The following is a 14,534-nucleotide window of genomic DNA, read 5'->3' on the forward strand; positions in this document are numbered from 1 at the left end:
AATCTTGTTGAATTTTGAGATGAAACCATTTGGTTCTGGGCTTTTTTTCTTTGTTTGTTTGGGGGGCTTTTGATGACTGTTTCTATTTCTTTAGTACTTATAGGTCTATTTAATTTCCTTATCTGGTCTTGATGTAATTTTGGTAAGTGACATTTATCCAGAAAGTTGTCAATTTCATGTTCTATAAGCTTCTTGTATCTTCATAGGCATATCTTTCTTTAGGTTGGTAAAGTTTTCTTCTATGATTTTGTTAAATTTATCTTCTGTGTGCTTCTGATGTGGACATTTTTTTCTTCTATCCCTATTATTAAGTTTGGTCTCTTCATTGTTTCTTATATTTTCTGGATATTTTGTGTTAAGCTTTTGTTAGATTTAATGATTTCTTTGACCAATGAGTCTATTTCCTCTATTGTATCTGCAACACTTGAGATTCTCTCTTCCATCTCTGTGAATTCTATTCATTTTTTTTAATTTCCATTTCTATAATTCCCTCGGTTTGTGTTTTCTTATTGTCTCTATTTTGGTTTTCATGTCTTGAGTAGTTTCTTTCATCTGTTTGATTGCTTTTCTTGATTTTCTTTAAGGGATTTTTTAATGTCTTCAATTTTTTTTGTTTGTCTTTTCCTCCATTTTTTTTGAGGAATTTTTTTATTTCCTCTTTAAGGTCCTCAAACATTCTCCTAAAGTTAATTTTTACATTATTTTCCTCTGCTTCATCTATATTTGGTTGTTCAAGTCTTGCTATTGTAGGGCCACTAGTTTTTACTGATGTCATGTTTCTTTTTATGGTGTTGCATGTGTTCCTAACCTCGTTTACCCATCTTTTCCTCTGGTTTAGTTGGGGCTGTCTGTGATTCTGGTTATCAGTCTTGCAGGTGTCAGTAGATCCAAGGCTCAGACGGTTGCTCCTTGAGGTGCATTCAGGGCCATGATTCCAGTCACCTTAGAGGTCACTCTTGTTCCTGGAGGTCACTCAGCACTCCTGGGGGTTGCTCTGCAATACCAAGTGTTGCTTGGGCCTGTTCCCATGGTGGCTGCTTGCTTGGGGCTGGCTATTCCTGCTGAGGTCACTGTCTTGAGCCTGCTCCAGCAGAAGTCACTGACTCAGACCTGCTCTGTAGGAGGTCACAAGATGGTTGTTCCTCATGGTACATTCAGGACCAGTTATCCTGGAGGCCCCTCAGTGCTCCCGGGGGTCATTCTGCAATACCAGGGGTTGTTTAGGCCTGCTTCCATGGAGGTAGTTTGCTTGGGGTTGCTCTTGCTTAGGTTGCTGCCTTGGGCCTGCTCTGGCAGAGGTTTCTGTCTCATGCCTGCTTCAGCTGAGAGGTCATTAATTCATCTGGCCCCACAAAGATATCTGGCTCTAGCCTGCTCCCTTGGCAGTCACTCCCTTGTACCTGCTCCTGTGGAGGTCTGCTGTGGGACAATGTTTTTGTAACCTGTAAACATTTGTCACTTGTACTAGTTTAATAAAATGCTGATTGGCTAATAGCCAGGCAGGAAATAAAGGCAGGGTGACAAGAACAGGAGAATTCTGGGAAGAGGAAAGGCTCAATGTCCAGTCATTACCTAGACACAGAGTAAGCAAGATGAGAATGCCTCACTGATATAAGTACCAAGGCATGTGGATAACACAGACAAGAATTATGGGCTAATGTAAGATATAAGAAGCCTGAGCTAATAGGCAACCAGTTTATAATTAATGTAGGCCTCTGTGTGTTTCTTTGGGACTCCACATCTCTCGGACCAGGTGGGACAGAAACCTTTGTCAACAGAGGTAGCTGTCTCAGGCCTGCTCCCACAGAGGTCTCTGGCTCAGGCCTGTTCCCTCAGTGGTAGCTCCCTTGTACCTGCTCCTGTGATCATTGCCTCAGGCCTGCTCCAGTGGAGGTCACAGGCTCAAGCCTGCTCCTGTGGAGGTCACTGCCTCAGGCCTGTTCAGGCTGAGGTAGCTGACTTAAGCCTGCTGAGGTCATTGGCTCAGGCCTGTTCCCACAGATGTTCCTGGCTCAGGCCTGCTCCTTTGGAGATCCGTGACCCATACCCAGTTCTACAGAGGTCTCTGGCTCAGGTCTGCTCTCTCAGCAGTGGCTCCCATTTACTATGTTCATTATTTTAAGTGTTCAGTTTAGGGATATATAGCATTGTTCTACAGCAACCTCCTGCTTCCATAATGTTTTTTCTTCTCCCTAAACTGAACATCTGTGCCCATCAAATAGAAATAATTCTCCATTCTCCTTTCCATGCACCCTCAAGCAATTGCCCTTGTACCCTTTGTCTCTGTGACTTTGACTCCTCTTACTATGTCATACAAATAAACCAGTCAGCCTTAAAAGGAGTTTAGATTACAATCATGAGACCTGGCAGACAAGCACAGGTGTTACATTCTCACAACCAGAGGGTGAGCAAAGAAAGACACTCTGCTTACTTATGAAAAGTGATGCTTGTCCACTTTCTGCCAAAGCTGTTTCCACTTTCCTCTTGCGTAAGACAGATAGACCCTCAGACAGATTTGAATTCTCAAAGGCCCTTTTGAGCAGTCAGAGTTCCTGGGAGACCATGGCTGAGACAGATTTACCATTCTGACTAGTCAGCACTGTCATGAGTGCTCATATTTCCTCCTCTGTGGTAGATGCTGCACTCAAAGAGAGATCTGGCTTTCTGCAGCAGCCTGACATTCAGGTGTGAGTGAGCTGAGTCACAGCTTCTATATATCTGGGAGCTCTGCCACCTTGTCTTTGGCTTAGAATAGCAATCATTGTGATTGTGAGATCAAAGTTTGACCCAGGAAAATTCCTTTCATGAACAACCATGAAAAACAACTTAATACTTGGTTGGTATGAAACTTAATGTTAGTGTCCTGCACAAAAACTTACACTAAGATGAGAAGCAAGAAAATGCCATTTAGAAGTCAGATCTTAGGGCTAGAGAGATGGCTCAGTGGTTAACAGCATTGCCTGCTCTTCCAAAGGTCCTGAGTTCGGTTCCTGGCAACCACATGGTGGCTCACAACCATCTGTAGTGAGGTCTGGTGCCCTCTTCTGGCCTGCAAACATACACACAGACAGAATATTGTATACATGATAAATAGATAAAATATTTTTTTAAACAAGAAGGCATATCTTAGAAGGTGATTAGATGGTGAGCTACTGTCCACATGAATGAAATCCTCACAGTTACAAATGAGGAAACTTCTCTTTTTACCATGTAAAGGTGGAATATGAACACAACTTTATTTTTTCTTTATTTTATTTTATCTTTGAAGTAGGATCTCATATAGCAAAGGCTGGCTTTGTACTTGATATATAGCCAAGGATAACCCTCGACTTCTGAACCTACTACATCTACTATCTGAGGACTGGGACTACAGGAATGCACCACAACATCTATTTTTAAAATGTGTTAGAGATCTAACCAAGGCCTTCCTGCCATACATGAAGGGCAAGAGCTCTTTCTTGGGAGTTTGATAAGAGCCTAGTCACCTTGGTACTTTCCTTGTAGACTGCCAATAAAAAGGCAGAAACAACAACATCAACAAAGTTTTGTGGCTCATAAGACAGGGAAAAAGAAGATAGTCAGCTGGTGAGATTGTAGGAATTTATTAAAGCACCTTGGGATTTGAAGTTGAAAGTTTCCATCCCCATATTCTGTCTGTTCTCATTAGAGATATTCTTTTAGGAAGTTCACAAGAGACTGGGGGTTTCTGCCCAGCCAACCAGGTAAGCCCCAGGCCAGTGAAGACCCTATCTCCAAGATATGAAGGTCCATGGTTCCTGAAGAATGTCATAATCACCTGACATTGTTTTCTATTCTTCATTCATTTATACACTCATACATCTGCATACCTGTGAACACACACACACACACACACACACACACATACACACACACATAGAGCAGGGGGGTTTCATTCTTCATTCTACTATCTTAAAGCAAATGAAGACAAATACGCAAAAGTGGATGCCACGTCACACAGTCTTCCAAAAACTTATATCATTCTTTCAGTAATAATGGTCTCACATCCAAAATATAGCAAAGAAATTCAATATTGAGTGAATAAAATTGTTTTAAAGTCCTTTGTGTGCTGAGATAATGAACTTCAGCTTAAGAAGCCATACATTGTTTACTGGCTTTCAGCTGCTTGCAACGCTTAGAATCTGAAGACACAACTGCCTTGCTAGAAGCCTTTGAGGTAAGTTAACTAATATTGAAAGCTACTGCACATATTTATTTTAAGATTATTTTTTGGTTATTTATAATCATGCCATCTCTTTCAAGCAGGCTATCTAACCAAATTTCTACAAATGATATGCAAATTATATTTATTCATGACTAGGTTAAATTATGACAGTGAGAATCAGAGAGCAGATGCTACTTTTAGCATCACCCACAAACGGCCACTGAGCAGGGGTTCCACATGCATCCAGGAGTCCACTTCTCAGTGGTGTACATAACTTGTTTTCTAAGAATTATAAAATGACAGGGGACAGCAGGGGTGACTTGGTTGGGAAGATCTTCCAACGTAGCTGTAAGAAGCTGACTCCTATCCCAAGCACTCATATAAAGTAGTTTGGCAGCAGTGCCTACCTGATCCCATTCTGGAATGACAGTTACAGAGATAGACAAATGTCTGGGACTCACTGGCTCATCAATTTAGTCCAATTGCTGAATCAGATAAAGTGAAAGAAAGTATGTCAACAATATAATGTCAAGAGAGCTTGAGAGACATAGACTTTCACTTGCCTATATGGTATAGATTCTTTCTCTTCCTCCCTCTCTCTCTCTGTCCATTTCTGACTCTGTCTGTCTCTCTTACACACACACACACACACACACACACAGTAATTTTCAAGTAAAATTTTGGAGGACCTCAGTGAGTATATACTTAGCTCGTTTATCTACAGGAATTATTTAATTCAGAATTCAGGATCTGTGAAAATTCAATTTTGTTTTCTGATTTTTATTAGGAAATCTGGGCATTTCCGTGCCTAATTCTGATTCACAAAATTGGGTGTTGGGATATTAAGGGATTGCATATAAAGGATGGGTTTTTCTGGCTCTTATACCCATGCACCTCTTATAGTCTGTGACTGTGAGTCTTGATCCATGAATCATGTAGTCCTCAGCTGACTTCCAATCTCTTTCTCCCCCAGTTTCTTTATTAAGTGTGTCTAATAAGGAACCTAAGTATATTTTTAAAGGAGTCTCCTGTAGCCCATTTCCATCCAATAATAGCATCCATTTTTCTACCCAATATAAATACAACAAAAACCTTTACACAATCCATTTGTTGTGAAAATCAAATATTCATTCTTTGGATTTCTTTTTCTTTTATACTCTCCTGCCTTCCATCAGCAAACTTCTTTGATTCCTTCCAGTCTCAGATACACAGGGAATCTCCTTTACTTCTGTTTTCCCAATGCTGCATTCTTCATAAATCTTAGCTGCTTCTTTTTTCTCATTCCTTCTTATTTCTCTGGAATGAGCAGTTTAAAATTTTTGTAAATATTCTGTCTGACATACTTAATCCCTTGGTAGACAGATTATATAACTCAGACTTGCCTATAGATCTCTATGTAGCCAAAAATGACCTTGGACTTTTGGTCCTATGGTCTTCACTTCCTGGGGAATATTGAGGTAGTAGCTCTGTACCAAGATGACTGCTTTATTTGGAGCCGAGGATCACACCTAGGTTGTTTGTGCATATTATGAAGTCATTTATCGACTGAGCTACATCCCCAAACTATTAAATCACTTTTAGATTTTATTGATAATTCTGTGTCCACGGGATGACTCCTAAACACAAGTATAAATAAACACTATACAAAAACAAATCTAGTCAACAAGAATGTTTGCCTGCTTTTTCAAACATAAAGCTATTATGTAAGTAACACAGTGACAGTACTCCAGAACAAGGAAGTATAGGCAGTGTAAGACACAAGGTACAAGTTTTGTGAGGGACACTGTGAAGGGGTCAGCAGGGCCATAGGATTTCTGGGAGATGCTGAATTCAGGATAGTTCAAGAATGGTTTTTACTAAATCAGTGAGCTTGTTCATGTGCACTTTTGTGCCTGACGTGCAGTTTGGTATGATTCAGTTAAGCATAAAAAAAAAAAAAACCCAAGACAGTACTTTGAGATGCACTTAAATCAATAAACCTGGACAGTAGGAGATTTGTGTGTTTCATGGGTCATGTTGGCTAGGAGTTAATGATCTGAGAAATCAGAGTGGGCTCTCAGGGATTAATTACTTGACTCCTCATTAACCCAAAAACAACACAGAAAGACATATTTATGTTCCACACAAAATGATACAAAATTTTTTCTTTATTAAATATACAATATTTACAGGTAAGTCTTCTGTACAGCAAAAAACATAGAAAACAAAGAAATCTAAGGCTAACTTTAAATTTCCCCATACAGTGTATTAAGACATGTTACATGGCATACAAAAAAGACTTGGGATGAGGAAACATCACATGGGGCTGGTGATTCTTCTACAGGACCAAAATCTATGATATCCAAAGAAACAAGGAGTCTCCAGCTAATTCCCAAGGATATGGTTTGCTTTGCCTCTGTTGTGCTTTTGTCAAAGAAAGCCTGTATATATCATTCATGTATATTAACAAAGTATAAAAGAACCTCTCCCAATCATATACACTTATGCATATAATTCATATATACATAAGTGTATATGATTGGGAGAGGTTCTTTTATACTTTGTTTATTATTTGCTAAAAGCAATCTCCCTAGCCTCTCGTTTTTTTCAAAGCAGGTGCCAGAAAAACTTTAATTTCTCAATTGAAATGAACATGGTAATTTTCTTAGGGATTTAGGAATTTCGTGAACGCTTGCCTATTTTATAAAATATAATTAGAATGTGTCATGTGTCTTCATTTCCCTATGTTCTATCTTCCTGCCATAGGCTAGTGGGCTGTGGGAAGTGTCTATCTAAGACAACGTAGGCTATTGGGAAGCCTGTCTGTTGACAAGTTCAAGAGAAAGTTATTGATTTTTATCCTCACCAAATATGAAGTTCTTCTCATGATATAAATACAATACTTTAAGCAAGGTATAGTTACTTACTGTTTTTTTGAAAGAGTATTTAAGGCAGGGCAAGGCTACACTGTTTGCTACTGCCATTCAAAGAGAAAAGATTAACCTACTTCATGTATGTCCTTTGCGATATGGCTGACTATAATGTGAAAGTAGAACTAGTCAGAGGTCCATTCATATTATCCTGTAAGGTTGCAATGAAAATGGCTCCCCCTGGGGAGGCCATTCAAGGAGGCTTCAGGGTGACAGAAGGCCTGTTCCGCACACCCAGTGCCTTTTTCATTTCCTCTGAGATTTAGTGCTGGGATCTGAAGCATGGCATAGTATAATGCTAATGAAAATATGAGCAGGCTTTAATCACTGGCTCATATCACCTTTTTCATAACTTGGTATTAGCCTTCTAATTTTAACCTGCTACTCAATGCAAGCTTCACTTGTGTGCTGAATGGCAGAAAGGGAGCAGGGTTCACAGTGTGTCCGGTAGTGGCTTTCCGAAGTACACACTGTAGGTGATAATAAGCTCTGTACCTTTCTATCATGATGCCGTGCCTATAGATGGCACGACCAAGGAAAGGGAAAGAAAGATCACTAGACTGACTCCAATGTTTCAGGATTTCTATCCATGGAGTATCTGATTATGGGCAGTGGACCTGAGGATCATGACAATACTTTATTTTGCTTAAAGTGGCCACCTGGGTGCTCACACTGGCCAGATGAAATCACTGTGGTGATAATTCAAAAGCATTCCAGGACTATAATAGTGAAACATACAACTTAAAATTCACTGGGATAGGGTGAAAATGCCATGTAACGATGAGTAAACCATTTTTCGTGCAACATCTGTAATACTGCCTCTTCTCTAAGTGTTGAGACTCCTGAGTTAGACTCCTGAGCCAAGAGAGTGTGGAGAGAAACTACCCTTACTTCATGGTGGAAGCTTTGACCCTTTTAACCTCCAGCAGCCACTGCTTGCTCCATGAATTCCCTCTTCCTCCTTGACAAGCTCCCATCAAGTCTGCTTTAACACAAAAACCCACTGTTCCTTGATCCTCTTGTGTCCCCTTAACCACTTTATGGACAATAAACATTACACACCACAGAGGACTAGCTTACAAAGTACACTGTCTCACTACATCATGTGCTTCTTATTCTTCCTCAGAACACCTTAATACATAATAATACCATGGAAATCATTCAAAAATAACAAAACAATCACTAGAAACTTCTATGAGGCATTTAAACAGTTTCCAAGATAAAATGGTGATAAATCTCTGGTTACAAAGTAGGTATGGATATAATTTCCTGGATAACGTTTGAGGAACAGCCCTATTCCTTTTCACTTTTGTGTGTGTGTGGGGGGGGGTACACACATGTGCCTGTGTACGTGTGTGTTGCAGCTCCTCTCTTTTTAGGTTAATCAACTATTTAGAATTAGTGAACAAGAGCTGAGAATGAAGAACAACTAACATTTTCAAAACAAATGATTTGAGGATGACTGTGAGCAAGGCCTAAAGAGAAGTTAAGAAAGCCCCCAAACCTGGTACAGAAGTGTTTCAGTGTTTGAAAGTGTGAGTCTTTCAAATAAACAGTTCCAATATGCATGAGAGACATAAAACAGTACGCAGGCATCCTTCCAGAACCCAAGCATGTTTGCGCTTGTCCGTACCACCCTTCCATTAACCTCCTTTGCCACTTACACGTACAACATTGCTTGTTTATTTATTTAGTTGAAACTTGACCTGTGGGTCAGCTGAGGACAAAGCAAAGGCAAACAATGGCTTCAGAGAGTAATGAGTGGCAGGATTCTATAGGTTCCTCAGGAGACTCTTGCCAGACTGCTGTTGCTAAAAGGTTGCTAGATTATAGCTCTAGGGAATTCAAGAGAACTGAAATAGATAAAACAAGCAATGTTCCACAGGCTTGGTGCCCTAGTCCATGGATTCTATGGGGATACTATAAATGCAACTCGCTAATGTTAATGTGTGTCTTCTAATTGAGGCGACATTATATGGAGAGATTACATGCATGACCTTCAAGGTTGGAAACATATAGATACAGAAGTATGATCTTGATTAGGGGGATAATACATCAATAAATTATTCGCTCAATAGGTGACTTCTAGTTCTCAGAGGTTTACCTAAATATAGTCAAATGCTTCTTTAGGCTGAATAGGGAGAATTAAAAATGCCAGAATATCAACCAGTTAAGGGGGATCTAGAAGAGCCATGATCATCAATGAATGTCCACCAAAGAAATGAAATCAGAAGGGGGGTGGAATTAAAGACTTCTATTTTATGTCTCCAGTCTTTCCACGGGTCTGCCCTATGCATACAGCCTACATTTGGAAAGCTTTAACTGGAACTAACATGTGAGCATAGAGAATTTAACACCTTTCGAATATATCTGATATAGTCAGAAATGGAAATCCACACCTTGGCGGAGTTAAGTGGTTCTCTGTGAGTTTGAGGCCATCCTGGTTTACAATAGAGAGTCCTAGACATGCCAGGGCTACCAAATAAAAGCTGTTTAAGGAAAATATACAGGGGCCATTATTTTCTTTCTCTGTCCAAAAATTCCATTTACCAACTTCTATAGAAATTTATCTCTGTGACCCAGTACCTTAAGGAAGATAAACAAAGCAGTCATTTCTGGAATAATTAATAAATATGACACAAAATTAAAAGATTTGTCCAAAAATATGTTTGCTTTTAGAACCCTCTGGAATGGGGTTTGCACATGAACTGTGCCTAGTACTAGTTCTCTGCTACCTGGTGTTGTGTGGACATTTCCGTTGTTGTAAGATATGCTGTTTTATTTGCATATCTAACAGAACACTGGAGTCATGGGCACTTCACATATGTCTTATGTCTGAGTACAGGAAAAAGAACTGCATACTCATTTAGCTGTGGTGTTACTTCTGCTTTGATGTGGTAGTCACGATTCTGTCAAAGGCTGATAATTAAGATAAAGCCACATCTTATTACTAAAGTGAATAAAATGATATATCAGCTCCAGGATTCTTCAGATGAACACAGCTGATCTATTTCTGAATAGAAATCCAGAAAATGACAAATATCAGTTGTCCTAACCTAATTCTTGGAGAAACCATGGCTATTGCTAAAATTTCTTTAGGAGAAATAAACATACAGCTGCTTTCATTGATAGATTTGTTCATGGGATAATATCAGTACTATCCCTTGGGATGGAATATTACATAGATGTTTTTTGGTCTTACTGTAAAGGAATCATATTCCACAAGTTCTTTTTTAAACAGCAGGCATCAATGACTGAGCATTATGTAATAGGGGCATCATGAAAACTATATACCATAGGGAGAAGTGGTGGCTAAAGGAGGATTAAAACACACTGACTCTTGTTTTAGGCTGTAATTGTTTGAAGGTGATAAACACAGCTGAATAATTGTACAAACCAAACAGGCCTTGCCACCACCTCTGAATTGAGCTCTTGCTTCTGGCTGTGATGTGCATTCAGGGGGAGAAAACAAATTGCTAGATTTTTCACCCGATGTGTGTTGTGGGGATAAACTCTGATTTAGCCCTGAGAATACTTAAATATACCATCTTGGTGTGCATCTACCATTTGGTCTCCATGCCCAGGGTCCTGGCATGCACAGCCTGCACATACAGGAGTGAAGTCAGTAGAGTGTGTGCTATGCAGAGGGCAGAGACTAGCTTCACAATTTCCGTACAGGATTATCTCTAAGGACATACTTGTGGTGAGGGAACCATACACATTGATTTGGCTTGCACTTCCACATCTATCCAATCACATCGTGCCAGTAAAACGTGGTGCTTGGTTCTGAGGACTCCAAAAAGAAAGTGTTTGAGTATGGGTACTCTCTCTTACCTGTTGTTTTACTACCAGAGGTGCTTAGCGCTAAACTTCAGCATGACTTTTATTTCTTGTGGCAAAGAAGCAAAAAGGTGACTTATACAACCTTTTATAGAGACAGAAAATTCAAATTCAAAAGAACAAATTGGAAAACAGGGAATGAAGGGCATAGGGAAAGAGACTTTCAATATCTTTCATTTTATTAGATGATCATTTGTCATATTAAAGATAGAAAATTAAAAAGGGCATCTTTGTTAAAACTGCTTTAAAATAAATTCAGTAGCAAAATGATAAAGATATCCTAATAGAGGAAGAGGGTGTATAAGAATCATAGAAAATTTTAAGGAAAGAACATATATTTAGGACAATATCTCAGAGCTGTGGACTGTGATGCCACACCCAATCCTTACCTCTGTAGTTCTGCAGTGAGAATAGCTACAGATTGATACCTAGATGAAGCCAGTGATGGCTTAACTGCGAGCCTTCTGTTCAGGGCACTGCTGAAGAGTCAGAGATAGGACACACACTAAGAAGATGGATGACCTACTGACTGTCAAGGCACCTGCTTTACAAATCAGGTCTGCCCTTCAAAGAGAATTGGTCAGTACCGTATCCATCAAGGATCTTGCTTCTAGCAGTTCCTAAGTCCTAAAGTGTTTGGGTGATTGTTTTTATTCCAAGGTGGTACAAGGGCAGAGTTAAAAAACGATCAGGATGACTCACCATGAACAAAATCAAGATGCCTTTTGAATCGACTATGTGTTCTGCTACCAAAAGAACCTGAAGCCTGAGGTGCATGAGATTACCTTATTTAGGCAAGCAAGGCAAGTGCATGGGCACCTTTGTGTACATGAGTACAGATTTGAAAATGAGATGTGCTTCATAGGCGAAGGGATTTCCCCAAACCCCTGATCTAGAGGGTTCCACACTGTCCCACACGATAGCCAGGCCCTTGCCTCCTAGGAAACAGCTCAGATGTCAGTGAACTTATAACATGTGTTCTAGATGGTGTACCCTGCTTCTCTGCACCTGCTTCCTTTACTGGATCTTTCTGGGTGGGTGGTTGTGGAGAAGTCTGCTCAATATTTCTCATTTTTTCCTGCACCTCTTTTCTGTATTTTAAAAAGTTTTCCTCCAACCTGAGTTAAGAGGACCTTAACATTTTTTTTTTATGGAACCATTTTAGATTTTTATTTGAATTCCATTTAGGTTTCCACAATACACACGTGTATAATTTTTCTTCAATATAGCAATTTTAGGAATAACCTATCTAACAAGTTCTAGTAAAGTGGAGAAGGCAGTTGTTACATTTCAGGAGCAGCTATTTCCTCACAACTTTCATGAAACCCCCTTCTTTCAGGCTACTGCATCCATGCCTCAAAACAGAGCAGCAAGAGAGGCCCAAGTAGTTCTCACTACTCTGCCATTCTCTATTGGAAAGAACTGGGACTCTAGGGGAAGGAAGATGAACAGTACTGGGGGATACTCATGATGCCCACACTAAACAAACACAGATGTGTCTGGTTGCTTGTAAAATGCCATCAAAACAAACAGGCCAGAAGGATCTCCTTCTGCCCCAGGCACCCCATGGGTGTTCTCATAGCCTAGGTCCTCCAAGTACAGTGTCTGTTCTCAAGGGTGCTATGAAAGTCTTCCACCTCAGGCAGACCTGTAGCCTCTCTCCCCTCAGCTCTCAAGGGAAGCATGCTCCCATGGAATCAGATTTTTTCAGTTATTTAAGTCTGAACTGGAGAAGGTTACCGGCAGCACACATGATTGTTGACTTGTCAAGGATCTCACACCCACTTCACTCATTGCTCTTTAATCAGTGTCTTGGGAAAGAATGTCCTGGATACTTTACAAATACCTGCTTCAGCAACAAAACAAAATAAAGTAAATGAAATAAAAGAATTAAAATGTCTTTAAGCCTGGCCAGATGATGTCTGCCTTAGAAGAATTTCTGTGTGGCATAATATCTCCCAAACTTCTGACCACACTCAAGGAACCTAAAAGAACAAACATTGCTTTCTCTGGGCTGGTTACTTTCCCTTGTACACTACTGTTCTACCAGCATCCCTGATAGACATTTTACTTAAACGATGATCTGATTCTGTCTTTCTATGTCACACACACACACACACACACACACACACACACACACACACATTTCTCTTCTTTCAAGCCATGATACCTACCACTATGGTATGGGGCAGGGTGCCAGGGATAATTGTGAAACACCAATGCCACAGAGCTCGTCTAACGGAAGATATCAAGACCAAGTGCCTGAGAAACTGACTTTTAAAAACTCAACTACAAACATCAAATGTACATAGGTGCACACGTGTCTCCTGTTTACAATAGTGAAGTCTGTGTCTCCAGTGGTTACTTTCACAATGATGCACATGTCAGTGAACTACAGTAGCCACAGCTACCTGACCTCCTGAGCTGGATGAAGGAGATCAATGCTTTCGGTGGATGCAGGTGTGTTCCAGAATATTAATGTTGAAAGAGAGAAAAGAAATGCCTAAATTAAAAGATAGGAAAGAGAAGAGAAAAGGAGAGGGAAAACCCTACAAAATAAAAGAGGAGCAGGTAACCCTGTGTCATTTCAGATGAAGTATTCCCGTTTGCACTCGCTGGCTGTGTTTTGCAAGTCAATGTCATTTCTAAAGGAATTGTCCAAAGTCTCTGGGTATTCCTTCTCCTTCATCTGATTGGTACGGTGTGACTGCTTATGCTGATATAGAAAGCGGGTCATGATGCCGATGACACAAAAGGTGATAAATGTCACCACTGCTATGACACCTGCAAAGAAAAGAAGGGGAAAGAGAAAAAAGGTGTCACTGAGGAAATCCAGGCTAGACAAGCACATACATTGGAGGGAAAAATCATAAACAAATAAAATACACAAACAAAAATCTACTCTTTATCCAGAGATAAAGACCTGCTCAGAATCCCTTGACCTTCAGTTTGAACAAATGTTTCTACAAGTAGAGTAATGAGGGAGAAAGGCTGTTTCTCCTAGAAGGTTGTGTTTATGACCTAATAATGCACATGGAGTTGGAACAGCAAAGGATTTGTGTGGTTTCTGTGTTGTTTTATTTTTGTTAATAGGGATCAAACTCCGATTTCAGAGATTTTAAGTACACCAAAATTTTCCAAGAATTACTTGGACTAACTACCACTCCCCACCTCTGTCTGTGAGAATGTAAGGGTGTGAGACGATGTATCTGTCTGTGCACCTGTGCGTCTGTGTGTCTGTGTGAGTAGGTGTGTGCAGGTGCTTGGCCGCCATAGCACTTGTGCGGGTATCAAGGAGCAACTTGAGAGTCTGTTCTTGCCTTCCACTTTTTTTTAATGTAAGATTTCTCTTGCTCTCTCTGACATTTCTCAGTCCCGGGTTACATGGTGGGCCCTTATTTCAAAAGCAACAAACAGCATGCATGTAAAATTAATAATTAATAGAAGCAAAATACTTAGGTTTTGGTCATCAAAAATAATTTAATTTCTGACTAAGTATACACATTTGCATGTTTCATATCTTCTAATTATTTGTTGGTCATCGTTCATTACTGTTTATCTGACTAGATACCAAAAACTTAAATATATACACCCATCTTCCA

General features: G+C 39.9%; 1 protein-coding gene across 3 annotated transcripts in view; it reads right to left on the bottom strand.

The window, feature by feature from the left end:
- Positions 1 to 6,301: 6,301 nt before the first annotated feature.
- The window catches only part of Cntnap5 (contactin associated protein family member 5), a 956,023-nt gene continuing 947,790 nt past the window's right edge, over positions 6,302 to 14,534 (bottom strand). For 2 of the 3 annotated variants that reach the window (XM_041648130.1, XM_041648128.1), the window contains one exon: positions 6,302 to 13,716. In XM_041648130.1, the coding sequence (XP_041504064.1) occupies positions 13,520 to 13,716 (197 nt within the window). In that variant the 3' untranslated portion in view covers positions 6,302 to 13,519. The remainder of the gene's footprint in view (positions 13,717 to 14,534) is intronic. The other variant, XR_005974031.1, reaches the window with a different exon arrangement.

This window comes from Microtus oregoni, unplaced genomic scaffold (assembly GCF_018167655.1).
Source record: "Microtus oregoni isolate MIOR12 unplaced genomic scaffold, Mior012 000003F_ref0000135, whole genome shotgun sequence".
NCBI lineage: Eukaryota > Metazoa > Chordata > Mammalia > Rodentia > Cricetidae > Microtus > Microtus oregoni.